This window comes from Belonocnema kinseyi, chromosome 9 (genome assembly GCF_010883055.1).
Source record: "Belonocnema kinseyi isolate 2016_QV_RU_SX_M_011 chromosome 9, B_treatae_v1, whole genome shotgun sequence".
Lineage (NCBI taxonomy): Eukaryota > Metazoa > Arthropoda > Insecta > Hymenoptera > Cynipidae > Belonocnema > Belonocnema kinseyi.
Genome location: NC_046665.1, coordinates 106,655,950 through 106,676,628, shown reverse-complemented (window position 1 = coordinate 106,676,628; position 20,679 = coordinate 106,655,950). Strand labels below are relative to the sequence as shown.

Sequence of the window (20,679 nt, the reverse complement as noted above, 5' to 3'; positions counted from 1 at the left end):
AATTTTCAGTGCTAGCTCGGAATTTGTTAAAGTTGAAAATTCCCGGTTATTATTCTGAATAAATTCTTGTTCCAACTATACATTTGTAAAAGATTGGAAAATTTCTGTTTAAATCCTGTTAAATTATTTTCATTTTAAATTGTTTAAAAATCCTTAAAATGCTTTAAAATTCGACTTCAAGATCTTGAAACATCAACATGTTGTTTCGAATTTTTGTAAATTAAAAAATGTTATTATTAAAAAGCATCTGAATTTCATGTTAGAAATCTGCCAAATCTATATTTGGTTTCAAATTAGGCCATGTAATATTTGCACCGAAATTTTAAATTAATTTTGGATTTTTTCAAAACTTCTAAATATTTCTACAGCTTACTCAATTTTTTCCAAAAATAATAGGTATTTCATTGTTATTTATATATCAAAATTTAAGAAGTTGACTTACAAATTAAATTTTTGAAATAGAACAATTAAAATTGTAATTTTCAAACTTTATTTTTTTTTATTCGGTTTTGATTACTTTAATTATAATTACTGATTCCAAATATACAGTCAGATATTTCTAAATATTAAGTAACTGTTCTTTTTTTAATTGAAAAATTTTAAATTACGTGGTTTAAAAATGGAATATTTTAGACTGAAATTTAATAAAAGCCTTTGATCATAAATATATTATTTAAAATTTATTTTAAAATTAAAAATAGTTTATAAAGTTTCAATAAGGTGTTTACATTTGCTTAAGACTTTCCAATTGAAACAATTTAATTTTTAACGTTAAAATCTGGAATTTCTAAAATTGTGAACTCATGCCAAATAATCGTTTTTTACAATAAATAATTATTTATTTTGAAAATTTTAGAGTGCAATTGAAATTTAAAAATCTTAATTTAATTCATATTCACAGTTGATGAACTAAAAATGTGTGTTCTCAAAAATATTCGATTTTAAACGATTCTAATCCTCAATTGCTAAAGTCTTTAAAACTGCATTTTGAACTTTTTAACTAATTATTATAAAAAGGTTGAAATCTAAGTTGGACGAAATTTTTTCCCGGTTTTTCCCGGTCTCATAAAATTCTGCTCATTTCCCGGTATATAATATAAAGGATAATATCGAAATAAAGGATAATATATTAATTTAAATTCGTATTAAGACTTTCGAACTGAAACAATTACAATCTGGAAATTCTCAAATTTTGAACAGATTTAGAATCGTTTTGTCAAATCAATTATTCTTCAGTTTTTTATAATTAAAGTACAGATTCATTTAAAAAATAATTTTATTATTTACATTTACAGTTGATAAAATAAAAATGTTTTTATCAAAAAATTTCAACTTCAAACGCTTTCAAGCTTTAATTGTTTAAACCTTCAAGACTGTAATTTAATTATTTACAAAATTACTTAATTTAAAGATGGAAGAATCAATTTTTAAACATTATATTTCAAAAAATATAACAATAATTAATAATTTCGAATTGAAGGCTTCTGAAATAAAAAAAATTATTTCACGATGTTGGACAATTTAATAAAAAAAAGAAATGAAATTGTATAATTTTTAGATCGAAGCCCTGCAAAGTAAAAAATTGTATTTTAAATTGAAGAATCATGAAATTGAATGATTTCAGATTAAAAATTTAGAAAATAGGGCAATTTTCAAACCCGTAGAAATTGAATATTTCAAGATTAAATCATTAAAAATTCAGAGTAATTGAAATTTTACGATTCATACTTAAAAGCGGTCGAACTTAAATAATCAAAAATTGAAAACATATGGATTTTAGCAATTCTAAAATCAAAGCGATCAAGATTTGACAATTAATATTGAAAAATAAATTGAATTTTTTAAAGTAAAAAACTTATGAAATTCTAGAATTTTAAATTGTTACTATATAACAAAATTATAATGTGACATCTAAGCTAATTAGATAAATTTTTATAAAATAACAAAATTAATTGAATTCTAATAAATAAACTTTCAAACTAAATAGTAATTTTAAATGGAAAGCATTAAACATGAAAAAAATTCTACTTCAGAACCTTGAAACTGAGACGAATGCGACCTTTATTTTAATCTGAAAAAATGTATAGTCACCAAAAATTGTGATATTAAAACTTTTTTATAATCAAACCCTTAAAATTTTTAATTATTTGATGTAAATTTAAATCACTTAAAAACTGATAATTTTTAAACTGCTAATGAAACTTTTCCAAATTTAACCAATTCAATTTTCGTTACAAAATTAAAACTATTACAAGAAAAAAAATTTTAATTCACCATACATTAACTCTTGAAAATTTCCAATTAAATATTTTCCAATTTGAAATGATTTATTAGTTTAAGTCTTCACCAAAAAATCGGAAAATTTAAAAATATTACTTTGAAAATTCAAATAAATAATAAACAATAAGAATGCTGCAATATGATTCCATTTTATGATATTGTACAAGTTTAAGCGTTGCAATTCGAAATTGCTTTATATTTACATCTAAAATGATCTAATTCAAAACTGACTACCAAGCCCTTTATTATACAATTTTTGAATATTTAATAGCGAAATGTTGTTGTCATTTTGAATAATTATATGAATTTGAAACAACAATATTGTGAAATTTGAAACAATCGAGAATTAATCTAAAAATTAATTTAAGAAAAACTTTAGTTTCAAGGCCTCAGATTAAACTTTTTTATAATAGTGCATTCAAAGCCATAATTTTGAATTAAAATTATAGAATTTTTAAAGATGATAAATATATTATTGACGCAAAACATTGTGAACCTTTAAATTTTAATTGTTTTAAAAAATTTGAAAATGATATACCTTCTAATTAGGCACTTTGAAAAAATGAAAAAACGCATTAATTATGAAATACGGGAAATCTCCCGGTGTATTTTTTTTCTCCCGGTGAAAGTTTCTCCCGATTTTCTCCCGCTTCTCCCGGGTTGGTGGCCACCCTGAATAGGTTCAAAATTTTATTTAAAAATTTTCAAATATTTACAAGTTATTTCATATTTTTTCAAATTTAAAAAAAAATATCAGAACTTCTAAACAACTTTTAAAATTATTCGAATTTTTTATAACAATTTCTTTAAAATCCTGCCAAATTAAATAAATTTCCTTAAAATCATCCTCATTCATTTTTGATAACTTTTAAATATTTCTAAATTAAAAAAAATATTATTTTAAAATTAATTTCTCGAAATACAAAATCATTTTCAATTTTCCTAGTAAATGTTTTTTATTCTCCTGAAGCCTTTCAAAATTCTTAAAAAGCTTCGAAATTTTTTGTTCGAAATTTGCCAAAATCTATAATATTTGGTTTCAAATTAGTTTTTTTGTTCAATTGTAATTATTTAATTTATAATTAAGGATTTTAAATGAAGTCAGATACTTCTAAATATGAAATAATTGTTCTTATTCTTAACTAAAAAATGTCAAATTGAGTGCTTTAAAAATGGAATATTTTAGACTGAAATAATTTTTTAAATTAAATAAAAGCCTTGGATTATGAGTATATTATTTTGCAATTATTTTAAAATTGAAAATATTTTATAAAGTTTCAATCGGACTTTTATTGCTTTGCTAATAAAAGACTTGCCAATTGAAACAGTTTATTTTTTAATGTTAAAATCTGGAAATTCTAAAAATTTTAACTGATTCCGAATCGTCTTGTAAAATCAATTATTATTCACTTTTTAAATATAGAGTCTAATTCAATTTTTAAAATAATTAATTACTTTATATTCGCAGTTAACCAAAAATATTTTGGGAAAAAATCTTCGATTTTAAACGCCTCTAATTTTTAATTGTTTTCTTTCAAACTGCACTTTAAAATTCTTTAAACTAAAATGTATGTTTCAAATTTAAAAATCTAAAATAGAAAATTTGTTAAGTGAATGATTTTCGAATTACGCATTCTAAACTGAATGATCAGGGTGGCCGTTTTAATCACCGAAATAAATTCCCGGTCATTTCCCGGTTAAATTTTGAACTCTTAAAATTGAAATTTAAAAGTTTTTAATTAAAAAATTTTGTATTCAAATGCTCAAATAATTTGTGCGTATAAAGTTAAAGGTACTAAATATTTTCAACATAAAAAAATATAAATTCACGTTTTCATTTTCAATGCTCTAAATTAAAAAATTACTCAATGAACGAAAATTTGCATGATAATTTTTTATCTTTTTAAAATTCCTAAATATCTATTAGAATTACTCAATTTTTTCTACAAATGTTCATTTTTAATTTATACATCAAAATATAAAAATTTCACTTACAAATTAAGCATTTTTCAAATACAACAATTAAAATTGTAAAGTTTAAAATTTAAAGGCTCTTCTAAATTTGGACGATTCCAGGTTTTCTATGTCAAACAATTCAGTTAAAGATTCTTTACTTTTAAATATTTGGTTTCAATTTACTTGTGTTAAATAAAAATTAAAATATTTATAAATATCCAATAATTAATTTTTTTTAATAAAGAATTTCAAATGAAATGGGTTACAAATTGAATATTTTAGACTAAAACAATATTTTAAATTTAATAAAATCCTTTATAATAGTAGACTTAAGAAAATGTATTTTTAACCAAAAAATAAATTTTTAACAAAAAATAAAAACTTGAACCAAAAACAGCCGAATTTTCAATTTAAAAATGTTGAATTCTCAACGGAATATTAAATTTTTGTATTTTCAGAAACAAAAATTAATTATCAACAAAATAGTGAAAGTTTCGGCCAGAGTTTAATTTTCAATAAAATAATTAATGTTTCAACAAAATAATTACATTGTTTAGAAAACAGTTTAATTTTTTTGTTTTAATGTGAAGTTTCTTTAACAAAAATTTTCAATTTTTAAAATTTTTTCTGCGTACTCATGAAAATTAATTTTCAAATCAATTTTAGTCGAATTTTTAAACAAAAAATTACAAACTTCAACCAAAAAAGGTCGAATTTTCAACAAAGTTGAATTTTCGACTTTCAATTGGAAACCTTTTAAATTTTAACGTTAAAATCTAGAAATTCTTAAATTTTGAACTGATTTAAATTCGTTTAGTCAAATCGTTTTTGTTCGCAAAATATTACTTAAAAGTACAGATAAATTAAAAAAAAATTATTTATTTATTAAATAAAAATGTTTTTTATCAAAAATTTTCAACATTAAAGCATTTAAAAATTCTTTAAATTAAAAATGTAAGCTTAAAAATAAAAATTTGGAATGGAAAATTTTTAAAGTAGAAAAATTTTTAATTACGCATTGTAAGCTAAATAATAGCATAATTAAAAAACATAACAATTCAACTAATTATTTAAAAACTGTCGAAATCGAGCGTGGACAGATTTTTCTCTTACAAATTTGTAAAATTCCCGGTAAAAAAAAAAAAATTCCCGGTCCAGCGGCCACCCTCATGATACCATAACTGAAAAAGATAACAATTAAAATAAATATTTAAAAAACGGTTAAAATCAAAGTTGGACAGATTTTTTTCTTAAAAAAATTGGTAAAATTCCCAGTGAAAAAATAAATTCACTGTCATTTCCCGGTTTAGCGGCCACCCTGAAAACGCTGTTAACCAAATCATAAAACCTGAAAGAAATAATTCTTTCGTTTTCTGGTAAATTTATTCCCACAAATTTCCTTAGCTGTAAACAATTTCGCTTATTTCTAATCAGAAAACAATCGTTACACGTAAGACCACTTGTAACGTAACAAATACAGATTTAAGCGATTTATTTATTTCGTTCCACAAAGTATTTTGTTAATCGAAGCCCACTTTAATTTTGTACATTGGACTATGAACACCCACACCTATTTCACAGTTTGAAATTTTCAGTTTGCCTCTTAATTGTAAAACTCGAAATAAAATGATAAAACAAGAATTATTGGAAGGCAGCGAGCAAAATGACAAGAAAAATATATCCCGATGTAAATATAGCTGTTAAATGATTAAATCAATAATCAATCAATTGTAACTGAGGCAATCAACAGGCAATATTTACAATTAAGACTAGTTTTATTTCAAAAAAGGAAAATTTTCTTTCGCAAGATTAATATTTATTGCTTCTTCATATGCCCCCTATAATAATTATTAACTGCTTTCATTAAAATCGTTGAACGTTCATAGAATGGACGTCAGAATTTAATTAATATTAGAATTTTAATTTCTGTTGTAAATTTGGCGAATCTATTCAAATTCTCCTTTTCATCGAGAATTTCCAAAAGATACGAGTCAGTTACTTTTATATACAAATGTAATTAATCCTATTTAGAGCACCCGGACACTTTCTATCTAATCTTGAAAGAAATACAAACCATGCGATGAATTAGGAATCCCCTACTAAAAAAAGTATGATTTTGCACCAAAATAGGATTTAAATTTTGAGAATTTTTCAATTTTGAGTATTCTTAATTAATATTACATGTAAAAAACTATTTTTAAGTATTCACCATATTCTCTAATTGTTTCGGTTGGATTTCTAATTTCCAGATTAACATTACTGCAGTCATAGAAAATTGTATTTCCCAGGCGAAGAGAGTCGTGGCTTCTAAAGGCGTAATTCGGAAAATATTTTATTTACAATCACATTCGCATATTTCCCTCGCGATTGTGAATTCGAATCGCACTTTTCATCCCGATGCGAATTTTTCGAGAGATGCAGAAAATGCATTTATTTTAGAATCTAGTTTGGCTGGATCATTCAGCAATTCCTGAAAGTTATCACGACTGATCACAATGATAAGTCTTGCAGTTCTTTTAGGAGCTCAGCTTCTTTTTTTATCTTGTCGAGTTGGTTGATTTCGAGTTGTTTGCCTGATGATTGCTGCTGTTTTAGCTTTGATATCTGGTCCAATTTCTGTATAAGAAAAGTAAAACAGGATATTAAATTATAAAAAAAAACAAAACAATTAAATTCAGGTTGGCAAATGTTAGCAAACATTTTTTACAGTAAATGAAATATAAAAAATCGAACTCTAATCTTAACATTTTTCCATTTAAAGTAATAAACAATTAAAGCATTCAAAGTGGAACTCTTAAACTTTAAGTAAAAAGTATTTAATTTCAAAAATTGTGTACTCAAATGCTCAATAATTTACACGTATAAAATTAAAGGTACTAACACTTTAAAATTGAAAAAATTTAAATAAAATGCAGATAAACTGCAAAATTTATAAATTTGATAAATTATAGAGTTCAAATATTCAGATTAAGTACCAAAAAGATAAATCCACGTTAAAATTTGCATTACTTTAAATAAAAAAAATCAAGCAATTAATTTTAAAAAAGTTCAAAATAATATTATTTTCAGTAAGTTGAAGCTGGACACATTAAAAACTGAAAAATAAATTTTGTTTAACTTAACAGTTCTTAAGTTAGAAGTTAAGTTATTTTTGTTTCAAATAGTTTAAGCATCCTTGAAAAGCTTTAAAATTTTATTTAAAAATCTTGAGAAATCTTGAAGTGGTCTTACATTTTTCTAAATTTTAAAACACTTCATATTTTTTCGAAACTTTTAAATATATTTCAAAATGAATTGAATATTATAAAATCCTACAAATTTATCAAAAAATCCTTAAAATTTGAATTTATAAATAAAAATAGAAAACTTATTATTTGTAGAAAAAATTAAAGTAATTTTATGAGATATTTAGAAGTTTGAAAAATATTTAAATGAAATTAAGAACTTAAAATTATTTTAAATAATTTAAACGAATTTTGTGCCCTGAAAAAATTCCCCTTTTCGGACCGAAATTTTTGTGCAAATACCCACAGTCGAATATAAAATAAAATTTAGATTTTTGCAGACTCCAAAGCAAAAAATGTATAAACTTTTTAAGGATTGTGAAAGGCTTCAAAAGAATAAAAACATTTTCCTAAGATTCTTCGGAAAATAGAAAATGTTTTTTTTATTTTGAAAAATTATTATAACAGAAAATTTAAAAAGATTTGAAGAGATTTTCAAAATTATGAAAAAAGAACCTGGAAGATTTTAAGGTTTTTTTAGTTTGCAGGATTTTCCGTAAATTGTTCTTTTTCTAAATTAAAAAATGTCAAATTACATGGGTTAAAAATAGAATAATTTAGATTTAAGCAATATTTTCAACTTAATTAAATTCTTTAATCACGACTATTTTGTTATGGAATTATTTTTAAGTTTAAAATTGTTTATAAACTTTCAATCACACGTTAAAATTTTGTAATGGCTAAACAAAATTAATAACAATAATATATTAATAAATTTATTTATTAAATTGATTATAAAAAACAATATAAAGACCTAAAACTTTGAATTGAAAATATTTTATTGATCAATCATTACAATTTTTATTTCAAAATAAAATTATCGGAATAAATGATATTATATTAATTTCAATTCTTATTAAGACTTTCGAATTGAAACAGTTAAAAGTCTGGAAATCCTCAAATTTTGAACGGATTTTGAATCGTTTTGTCAAATCAATAATCGTTCAGTTTATTATACTTAAATTACTGATCTATTAAAAAAATTATCAACTAAAATGATGAATCTTCAAATGAAATAGTTGAATTTTCAACAAATTAATTTTTACAAAAAAAAAGGTCAATTGTCAACCAAAACATAAATAATTGATTTTAAAGTTAAAAAATTATGTAATATCAAACAAATGAATTTTCGACTAGAACCACAGAATATAAGTATTTAATTGAATCACTTGAATTTTCCACAAAAAAAGATGAATTTTTAAACAAGAAGATTAATTTTGAAATAAAAAGATTAATTTTCTACCAAAAAATACAATTTTTTAAGAAGACACATGAATTTTGAAAAAAAAAATAGTCGAATTTTTAATTGAAGACAAAATTTCAACAAAATAGTTGAATTTTGAACCAGAAAAAAATATAATAATTTTCAACCAAAAATAAAATAGTAATATTTTTAGTTAAACAAATTAATTTTAAACTAAACAGGAGTTTTCAACCAAGATGACGAATCTTTAACTGAAATAGTTGAATTTTCAACAAACAAAAATAATTTTTACTCTTAAAGATAAATTCTCAACCAAAACTTAAACAATTAAATTTTAAGTTAAAAATATTAATTTTTCACTGTAACTATGGAACTTTAAATTGGAAAAATTTAAATTTTTATTTAAAAAATTTAGTTAAAAAAAATGGAATAAGTTAATTTTGAGTCAAAAAATGAATTTTTAAGTAAAAATATAGAATATTTAACTGGAATAATAGTTAAATTTTGAATTAAAAAAGTAACAATTTGTAACTAAAATCAAGCAAAGAAAAAAGAAGTTTTCAATCAAAAAGCTCATTTTTCAATAAAAGAATTTAATTTTGAATTAAGACTATGAATTTTCAACAACAAAATTGTTAACAAAAAAGTTAAATTTTTACCAAACAATTTTATTTCCAACATAAAAGATTAATTTCCAACTAAAATGATAAATATTTAACTGTAATACTACCATTTTTAATAAAGATAATTTTCTAAAAAAAATATACATTTTTTAACAAAGAACGTGCATTTTCAACGAAACAGTTAAATTTCCAATTAAAAAAAAAAAAAAGATCCATGCAAATTGTGGAATTTGAACTAGAAAAGATTAATTTTCAACTATAAATGAAACAGTTAAACCAATTTTCAGTTAAAGAAATTAATTTTCAATCAAACTGGAGAATTTTCAACTAAAATTCTGAATCTTCAACAGGAATAGTCGAATAAAAAATTAAATTACAAAAAAAGAGTTCAACTTTCAATCAAATAATTTTATTTCTCACCTAAAAGATTAATGTTACTTGAATTTTTAACCGCAAATAAGAATTTGTAAATAATAAGATTTATTTTCAAAGACAAATATAATTTTCTACAAAAATATATATTTTTGAAAATGAATACGTGAATTTTTAATGAAATAGTTGAAATTTCAATAAAAAAGACACATTTTTTATTCAAATTGTTCAATTTTTTACTAGAAAAGATTTATTTTTCAATAAAAATTGAACAGATAAAGTTTTAATTAAAGAAATTAATTTTCAAGCAAACTGGTGAATTTTCAATTAGAATTATGAATCTTCAACTGAAATAGTTGAATTGAATACCACAAAGATTAATTTTCTACAAAAAAAAACGTCCACATAAATTTTCAAATGAATAATTTTTAATCTTTAAATGTAAAATATCAATTTTCAACCAAATAATTGAAATTTCACAGAAAAAAAGATTAATTGATTTTCAACAAAGCTTTTAATCAAAAAGCTCATTCTTCAACAAAAGAATTTAATTTTGAATTAAAACTATGAAATTTCAACTAAAAAAACATAATTTTTAACAAAAAAGTTAAACTTTTAAACAAATAATTTTATTTACAACCTAAAAGATGAATTTCCAACAAAAAAATATATTTTTTAATAAAATACATGATTTTTCAACGAAATGGTTAAATTTTCAATTTAAAAAATAGATCCATCCAAATTGTTGAATTTTGAACTAGAAAAGATCAATTTTCAACTAGAATGTTGAATGTCAGTTGAAAAAAATTCAATCAAAAAGCATCCAAAGACAAAAAAAGTTTTCAACCAAACAGCTCATTTTTTAAAAATAGAAATGAATTTTCAATTAAAATAATAACTTTTCAAAAAAAAATTAAAATAAAAAAAAAGAGTTTACCTTTCACCAAATAATTTTATTTCTCACCTAAAACGTGAATTTTACTTGAAATTTTAACTGAAAATAATAATTTTTATTTATATTTGATTAATTTTCAAAGAATTTTCTAAAAAAAATATATATTAAAAAAAAAGAAATACGTGAATTTTGAACGAAATAGTAAAATTTTACTTTAAAAAAGACACATTTTTATTCAAATTGTTGAATTTTCTACTATGAATAATTATTAAATAAAAATGGAACATATAAATTTTTAGTCAAAGAAATTAATTTTCAAGCAAACTGTTGAATTTTCAATAAGAATTATAAATCTTTAACTCGAATAGTTGAATTGAATACCAAAAAGATGAATTTTTAAATAAAATTATGGAATATTCAACTAGAATAATAATTATATTTTCAGTTTAAAAAAAAATCAACCAAAAAGAAATCAAAGAAAAAACAAATTTTCAACCGAAAAGCTCATTTGCCAATCAAGAAATTAATTTTTAATTAAAACTATGCATTTCCAACCACAAAAAATGTTAACAAAAAAGTTGAACTTTTACCAAACAATTTTATTTACAACATAAAAGATAAATTTTTAAATAAAATTATAAATATTTAACTACTACAATGTTTTATATTTTATTTAATAATTAATTAATTTTAACTGATTAATTTTAAAAAATGAATAAAAATTTAATTAATTAGGTTTAATTTCTACAATTTTAAAACAGAAAATAATTTTTTAAATAATAAGATTAATTTTCAAAGACAAATATAATTGTCTACAAAAAAATAATGTATTTAAAAAAAAAACGTAAGTTTTCGCCGTATTTTTCCGGTCAAATTACTTCTTACAAAAATTCCCTGATTTCTGATATTTTCTGACTTTTAGAAGCCTAGATCTTAGAAAAATTTTTTTTTCAAGTTCCATTATGGACTGCAAATAGGGTATCAGAGGGACCAAATCTTGAAAATATGCTACTTTAGGGATTCTACAAGAATATAGGATAAAATAGGAAATAGAGGAATCGGTTTGCGAGGTCTGCAGTACAAATTGAAAACTTACGCTCTTGATTCGTCCAATCTTCTTTTTCTTTTCCGGATCATCGGTGATATCAAGATCGGTTGGGGCAGTTTGACTTTTAGGAACATTATTAACATCTAGTCCATTAATAGGCGCATTGCTCGATTGTGGTTGAGTTCCCGCAGTTTCTTGTCCCTTTTTCGCTTTCTTGGCCTCTCTTTTCTTCTTTGCTTTGAGATAAGCCTTGGAGTCCTTGGACGTTTTTGCTGATTGATAATAAATATTTTTATTCACAGTGTCTACTCAAATCCTGGAAGAAAATTCCCTGACGATGCATTTTTTAAAATAATGAACTCGGTATATGTATACAGTTTCGCGAGTTTATAATAAATAATGTTTTTTTTTCAACTTTTAAGAATGCAATTGATATGTTTCATTTAGAGAGCGTTGACCACTTATATTTTACAAGGTATTCTTAAATATATATAAGCACCATCGATTAAATAAATAATTATTAATTATTATTTATAAAAAAATTATTAAATAATTAATTTCTTGAATTTGTCTCTAAATTATCAAATAGTTGAATTTCAACTAAAGTATATCAATTTTTCAAGCAAATCGTAGTTGAATTTTTAACTAAAAAAGATCAGTTTTTAACAAAAATGGAATAGTTTAATTTTCTGTTAAAATAATTAATTTTCCATTGGAAAAGGCACATTTTCAAACAAACTGATGAATTTTCAATTCAAATTATGGATATTTATCAACAATAGATAAACTTTAAACCAAAAACATGAATTTTCAATGAAATAGTTGAATTTGAAAATAAAAAAGATCATTTTTTAATCATAAATGAAATAGTTAAATATTCAGTTTAAAAAAAATTAATTTATAACAACAAAAATCTATTGTAAACTAAATAGTTCAATTTTAATTCAAAGTGATGAACTTTCAAATATAATGATTAATCTTGAATTGAAAAAGTTGAATTTTTAACCAAATAGTTAAATTTAAAAATAAAAAATATCAATGTTACACCATAAATAATATAGTTAAATTTTCAGTTTAAAAAATTAATTTATATTTTTAAGTTTTCAAGCAAATAGATACATTAACAAATATAATTATGAATATCTAATTGGAACACTTGAATTTTCAAGGAAGAACATGAGTTTTCAAACAAGATTAATTTTCTAAAAAAACAACAACGATTTTTTAACAAAATACATGAATTTTCCACAAAATAGTTGAATTGTTAACTAAAAAAGATCAGTTTTCAACAAAAATGGAATAGTTTAATTTTCTGTTAAAATAATTAATTTTCCATTGGAAAAGGCACATTTTCAACCAAACAGATGAATTTGCAATTCAAATTGAAGATCTTTATCTGTAATAGATAAATTTTTAATCAAAAATATCAATTTTCAATAAAACACAAACATTTTCAACGAAATAGTTGAATTTTGTACTAAAAAAAAACAATTTTCCACCAAATAGTTGAATTTAAAAATAAAAGAGATCAATTTTTATTCATTAATGAAATAGTTAAATTTTCAGTTTAAAAAAATGAATTTTCAACAACAAAAATCTATTTTCAACTAAATAGTTCAATTTTAAACCGAAGTGATGAATTTTAAACCAAACAGTTGAGTTTAAAAATAAAAAATATCAATGTTACACCATAAATAAAATAGTTAAATTTTCAGTATAAAAAATTATTTTTCAACTAAAAAACAATTTACTTTAAACTATAATGATGAATCTTTAACTAAAATAACTGAATTTTAAAACATAAACATGCATTTTCAAACAAGAACATTAACTTTCTGTAAAAAAACGATTATTTTTTTAAATTCATGAATTTTCATAAAAAAAATAGTTCAAGGAAATTATTTTTAACCAAACTGATGAATTTTTAACTAAAATTATGATTCAACAACTGAAATAGTTACATTTTAAATCAAATGGATTAATTTTTGACAAAAAGATAAATTTTCAACCAAACTGATGAATTTTCAATTCAAATTATAAATCTTTATCTGCAATAGATAAATTTTAAACCAAAAACATGAATTTTAAACGAAATAGTTGAATTTTTAACTAAAAAAAAACAACAAATTTTCGACCAAATAGTTGAATTTAAAAATAAAAAAGATCAATCTTTAATCATAAATGAAATAGTTAAATCTTCAGTTAAAAAAAATTAATTTTCAACAACAAAAATCTATTTTCAACCAAATAGTTCAATTTTTAATGAAAGTGATGAATTTTCTACTATAATGATGAATCTTGAATTTAAATAGTTGAATTGTAAACCAAAAAGATGAAAATTCAATTAAAATGATGGAACTTTCAATTGGATTATTTACATTTTCAACCAATTAGGTACATTTACAAATAAAATTACGAAAATTTAATTGGAAGACTTGAATTTTCAACGAAGAAGATGAGTTTTCAAACAAGATTAATTTTCTAAAAAAAAAAACGATTTTTTAACAAAATACAATAATTTTTCGCTAAAAAACAATCTATTTTAAATTATAAGGATGAATTTTTAACTAAAATAACTGAATTTTAAAACAGAAAGATGAATTTTCAATTAAAATTATGGAATATACAACTGGATGAGTTACATTTTTAAATAAAAAGGTAAATTTACAAATAAAATTATGAATAGTTGATTGAAACACTTGACATTTCAACAAAGCAGATAAATTTTCAAACAAGAATATTAATTTTCTAAAAAAAAATTTTCAACAAAATACACAAATTTTTAAATTGTTATATAAAAAGGACAAATTTTCAATCAAATGGTGGATTTTAAAACTAAAAAGATCAATGTTAAACCATTAATAAAATAGATAAATTTTCAGTTAAAAAAATTAATTTTCAATTAAAAGACAATTTATTTTAAACTATAATGATGAACCCTTAACTAAAATAACTGAATTTTAAAACAGAAAGATGAATTTTCAGTTAAAATTACGGAATATTCAACTGTATGAGTTACATTTCCAAACAAAAAGATAAATTTACAAATAAAATTATAAATACTTGATTGACACACTTGAATTTTCAAACAAGAACATCAATTTTCTGTAAAAAACGATTTTTTTTAATACGTGAATTTTCATTAAAATAATGGTATGGATACATTTTCAATTAAAAGAAATTATTTTTAACCAAACTAATGAATTTTTAACTAAAATTATTAATTAAAAACTCTAATAGTTAAATTTTGAACTAAAAAATATCAATTTTGACCCAAAAATGGAATAGTACTAATTTTTTTTTGAAATAGTTACATTTTAAACCAATGTGATGAATTTTCAACTTAAATTATAAATCTTCAACTTGAACAGTTGAATTTTAAAGCAAAAAGATGAATTTTTAACAAGGGGAATTAATTTCTACAGAAAAAGTTTATTTTTTAACTAAAAAAGATAATTAAAAAAAAATGAATTGTTAAATTTCAGTTTAAAAAAGTAATTTTAGCAAGAGAAGAATATTTATCTAAAGTTATGGAATATTCAACTGAAATAATTACGTTTTCATTTTAAAATAAATTAAAAATAAAATAATTTACAACAAAATAGATCAAGTTTTAACTATAGTAATTAAATTCTCAGTAAAAAAAATCAATTTCCAGCCAAGGAAAAAACGAATATTCAATCGAACAGCTCAGTTTTCAACCAAATAGATGAATTTTCAATTAAAATGGTGCAACAAAAGGGTTTAACTTTTAACCAAGTAAGCATATTTTAATTCCAAAAAAACTAAATTCTGAAAAAAATGTAGTAGTTGATATTTCAATTAAAAAAGATTTTAATTTTTAATAAAATACAGTTTAATTGAACCAAAAAAGAGGATTTTTCAACATGGCTTAATTTTTTTTAAATAAAAAAATTTTCCGTCAAGAGAGAGAAAATATCAACCACAAACTGGTAAATTTCCACCAAAATACATGCAGTTCCAATGAGATACTTGAATTTTCAACTAATAATGATTATATTTTTAACAAAAATAAAATAGTTAAATTTCCACCAAAATACATGCAGTTCCAATGAGATACTTGAATTTTCAACTAATAATGATTATATTTTTAACAAAAATAAAATAGTTAAATTTTCAGTTAAAAAACATTAAATACAGTAACATAAAGCTACTTTTACAAATAAAAAATCATTGTTACTGAATTTTATATTGCAATTCTTTGTTAATTAATTTCACTAAAGAAAAAATTCCCTGAATAAAAAAAAATTCCTTACATTTGGTTATTTATAATATTTACGGATAAAAAATTTGTATTTACCATCGCCTGCTCTTGAAGGAGTATCATCGTCGTCATGAAGACTAAAATTGATTTGATGCCCTCTCGCCGAAGGTGGTCTGTACGCTTGTTTAGAAGCTAGACAAATTTGAAAAAAAATTATTATTAAGTTATCAATTGTACGATTTTAATGTTTCTTTTTACCCACCTTGAGGCTGACTTGGCGCAATACCTTCAACGGCTTTATAACTAATAGGGTTTTCGGGAAATGTGTTATCAGGAAAAGTTTGCCATTGAACTTCCCAAAGTTCTTCTTGTTTGCTCCAAGGTCTTTCATATAGTAAAGTACCGGTGTAGTGCCAAATTTTAAAACTGGAAAGAGTCATACATTGTATTTCGGTTTCAAAATCTAATAATACGTTCAGGGTGACCGCAAAACTTCATTTTCAAAATTCCCTAATTTTTACCTGACCAATTTTTTTATTTTCTTGGATCATTGGACTCAAAGACCAGAAATTTCATCTTTTAACATTTTTAACATAGAATCGTTTACAAACTAAATAGAAAAATTTCGGATCAAAATTTAAAAGTTTCAAATTTATTTTTTTCAACAAAAAAAAAATTACTTTTCGATCACAAAGGACGAATTTTCAATCCAAAAGGACGACTTTTCAACAAAACAAATGAATCTTCGATAAATGAATATAACTTTTGAACAAAATACTTGAAATTTCAATTAAATAATTAAAATTTCAACAAAATAATTGAGCTTCAACCAAAAACATTTGCTTTTCCACAATTTTTAAACAAAAATAGTAGAATTTTCGAGCTAAAAGGATGAATTCTCATCAACAAAATTAATATTATATTTCAACCATAAAAGAAGAAATTTTTACCGAAAAAAATGAATTTTATAACCAATAAGACCGATTTTCCACCAAAATGAATTTCCTATCAATAAAAAGAAATTGATTTTCTTAAATATAGTTGAATTTGAAACCTCATCATTCAATTTTCCAACCAAAAAGACAGTTTTTTAGAAGAGAGCAGAATTATCAGTCTGAAATGGTTATTTTTAAAAGAAAAAATTAATTTTTAACCACGAAAGATGAGTTTTCAATGTAAGAGGACAAATTTCCTATCCAAAAAGACGAATATTTAACAAAACAATTGAATTTCGGACCAAGAATGATGAATTCTCAACAGAATAGTAGAAATTTTACAAAATAGTTGAATTTTCAACCAAATAATTGAATTATGAAATAAAAATGATTAAACTTCAACCAAAAATAGTTGCAGTTTCAACCAAATAGTTGATTTAAAAAAAAAATCAAAAAGTTATATTTATAACAAAAAATTTGAATTTAGAAGCATAAGAGACGAATTTTTAATAAAATAGTGGAATTTTCAACTTACAAAGATGAATTCTCAACAAAAACTGATAAATTTTCTCCTATAAGAGATGAATTTTTAAACCAAGAGGGTCCAAAATTTAAAAAAGATTACCTTTTAACAAAATAATTGAATTTTTAATCAAATAGTCGAATATTTAATCTACGAAGATAAATCTTTTAACAAAAAGGATTGAAATACAACACGAACTTTTTTGTTTTCAACCTACCAGTTGAATTCTGAAATTAAATAGACGAATTTTTTAGAAAAAAGTGAAATTACCAGCTTGCAATGGTTTATTTTCAACAAAAACGTTAATTTTGAACAAAAAAAATGAATTTTCAATTCTAAAGCACGAATTTTCTATCTAAAAAGACAAATGTTTAACAAATCAGTTAAATTTTTCACTACAAAATATATATCTTGAATAAAGAAAATGTAGTTTTAACAACCATGAATTCATGATGAATTCTTAAACATAATACATTTTTAACAAAGTAGTTCAACTTTTAGCCGTGTAGTTGAATTTTCAACCCAGAAATATGATTTTAAATAAAAATATTAAATTTCAAATCAAATAGATGAATTTTCTACCAAAAAAATACAAATTGTCAACAAATTAATTGAATTTTTAATCTATAAAGATGAATTTTCAACAAAACATTAACATTTTTAACGAGACATTTGAATTGATAATACAAACAAAAAAGATGAAATTTCTCGAAAAAGATCAATTTTAAAACCAAGAAGTTAAATTTTCAACCAAGAAAATTAATTTTCTACCCAAAAGACGAATTTTTAACAAAATATACCAATTTGCAAACAACCAGTTAAATTTTCAAGTAAAAAAATAGAAATTTTCAATAAAGAAAATTTAATTTTAACAAAAATAAAAATGTTTCATAAAAATTTTTTAATTTTCCACGAAAGAGATGAACCTTTAAACAAAATAATACATTTTTTAAAAGTAGTTCAACTATTACCCAAGTAGTTGAATTTTTAACCCGAGAATATGCTTTTAAACTAAAAATATTAATTTTTAACCAAATAGATGAATTTTCTACCAAGAAGAAGTATTTTTGACCAAAAAATACAAAACTCCAGCAAAATAGTTGCCCGTTTACAAAATAGTTGAATTTTCAACATACAAAGAAAAATTTTCAACAAGATTGTTGAATTTGTAACCAAATAGTTGAATTTTCAAATAAAAAAGACAAATTTTCAGCAAATATGTAACAGCTGATATTTAAACCAAAAAAAAAAGCCAATTTCTTCCAAGATGAAGTTTCAACACAATACATGAATTTGCAAACAAATATTTGCATTTTCAACTAAAAAATATATAAATAATACATTTTTAACCATGTCATTCAACTTTTACCGATGTAGTTTCAATACTCGAATTTTCAACCAAATAAAACAATTTTCTACCAAAAATATTGATTTTCGATAAAAAGATAATAATTTTCAACAAAATAGTTAAATTTTTAACTTAAAAAGATGAATCTTCAAAAAAAATTTGAATTTTCCAACATGATAGTTGAATTTCGAACCAAATAGTTGAATTTTCAAATAAAAAATATAAATTTTCAATCAAGAAATTTCAATTTCAACAACAAAAAAGAGGATGCATAAATATTTATTTAAATTTTTCAACCAAAGAGCTGAACCTTTAAACATAATAAATTTGTAACAAATTTCAACTTTTACCCATGTGATTGGAATTTCAACCCGAAAAGATAAATTTTCAAGAAAATTGTTCATTTCTAAATAAATCCTCGAATTTTCAACCAAATAGATCAATTTACTACAAAAAAGATTGATTTTCGTTTAAAAATACTAACCTTTAACGAAATAGTTGAATTTTCCACTTAAAAGGATGAATTTTCAATAAAAAATCATAATTTTCAAGCCAGATTGTTGAATTTCTAACAAAATAGTTGAATTTTCAACCAAAAAATATGAATTTTCAAAAAAGATGCAATAATAGATATTTCAATCAAAAAATATCACATTTCTACCAAGAGATAATTTTTAAAACCATGTAGAAAAATTTTCAAAAAAGAAGATGAATTTTCTTCCAAAAAAGACAAATTTTCAACACAATACATGAATTTGCAAAAAAATAGTTGAATTTTCAACTAAAAAATATAAATTTTAAATAAAGAAATTGTAATTTCAACAACAAAAAAAGGATATTTGAAAAAATTATTTAAATTTTTCAACCAAAGAGCTGAACCTTCAAACATAATAAATTTTTAACAAAGTTCAACTTTTAACCACGTATTTGGAATTTCAACCAAAAAATTTACATTCTCAACAAATTTATCATTTGTAACTAAATCCTCGAATTTTCAACCACATAGATCAATTTACTACAAAAAGGATTTATTTTCGTGTAAAAATACTAATTTTCAACAAAATAACTGCGCTTTTACAAAATAGTAGAATTTCAACTTGAAAAGATGAATTTTCAAAAACAAAAAATTTAAACATGGTAGTTAAATTTCTAACCAGATAATGGAATTTTCAACCTAAAAAGATGAATTTTCAAAAAAAGATACAATAATTGACATCCTAACCAAAAAATATAACATTTCTACCAAGGGATAATTTTTAAAACCAAGAAGAAAAAATTTCAAACAAGAAGATTAAGTTTCTATCAGAAAAGATGAATTTTAAACAAAATAAATAAATTTGTAACCAAACAGTTGACTTTTCAAATAAAAAAAATCATTTTAATTTTAAATAAAGAAAATTTAATTTTTAACAGTAAAAAATACTTTTTCAACAAAATAATACATTATTAACGAAGTAGTTCAACTTTTACCGAAGTGGTTAGGTTTTCAACCCGATAATATGAGTTTTCAATAAAAATATTAATTTTCAACCAAATACTCGAATTTTAAATCAAATAGATAAATTTTCCATAAAAAAATAGCCAAAAGAGAACAAATTTCTTCTAAGAAATAATTTCAGAAAATCAAGAAGACAAATTTTCAATCAGGCAAATTAATTTTCTACAAAAAAAAAATAATTTTCAAAAAAATACACGAATTTGCAAACAAATATTTGAATTTTCAAATAAAAAATATAAATGTTCAATAAAAAAATTTAATTACAAAAACAAAAATTTCAACAAAACAGATAAATTTTCAACCAAAGAGATGAATCTTTAAACAAAATAATACATTTTTAACGAAGTAATTTAACTTTTACCAATGTAGTTGAAATACTCGAAATTTCAACCAAAAAGACCAAATTTCTACCAAAAATATTGATTTTCGATAAAAAAAATCATAAATATTTTTATCTTTAAATAAATAAAATGTAATTTTTAACAGTA

General features: G+C 21.9%; 2 protein-coding genes across 2 annotated transcripts in view; both read right to left on the bottom strand.

The window, feature by feature from the left end:
* Positions 1-6,556, bottom strand: part of LOC117179506 (E3 ubiquitin-protein ligase SIAH1A-like) — a 31,070-nt gene extending 24,514 nt beyond the window's left edge. The window contains exon 1 of the mRNA XM_033371375.1: positions 6,446-6,556. Within this exon, the coding sequence (XP_033227266.1) occupies positions 6,446-6,505 (60 nt within the window). The 5' untranslated portion in view covers positions 6,506-6,556. The remainder of the gene's footprint in view (positions 1-6,445) is intronic.
* LOC117179504 (eukaryotic translation initiation factor 2A) overlaps positions 5,700-20,679 on the bottom strand; it is a 34,798-nt gene continuing 19,818 nt past the window's right edge. Inside the window, exons 9-12 of the mRNA XM_033371373.1 lie at positions 16,150-16,313; positions 15,984-16,079; positions 11,711-11,934; positions 5,700-6,852 (exon numbers count right to left, since the gene is read on the bottom strand). Coding sequence (XP_033227264.1) covers positions 6,727-6,852; positions 11,711-11,934; positions 15,984-16,079; positions 16,150-16,313 — 610 coding nt within the window. The 3' untranslated portion in view covers positions 5,700-6,726. The remainder of the gene's footprint in view (positions 6,853-11,710; positions 11,935-15,983; positions 16,080-16,149; positions 16,314-20,679) is intronic.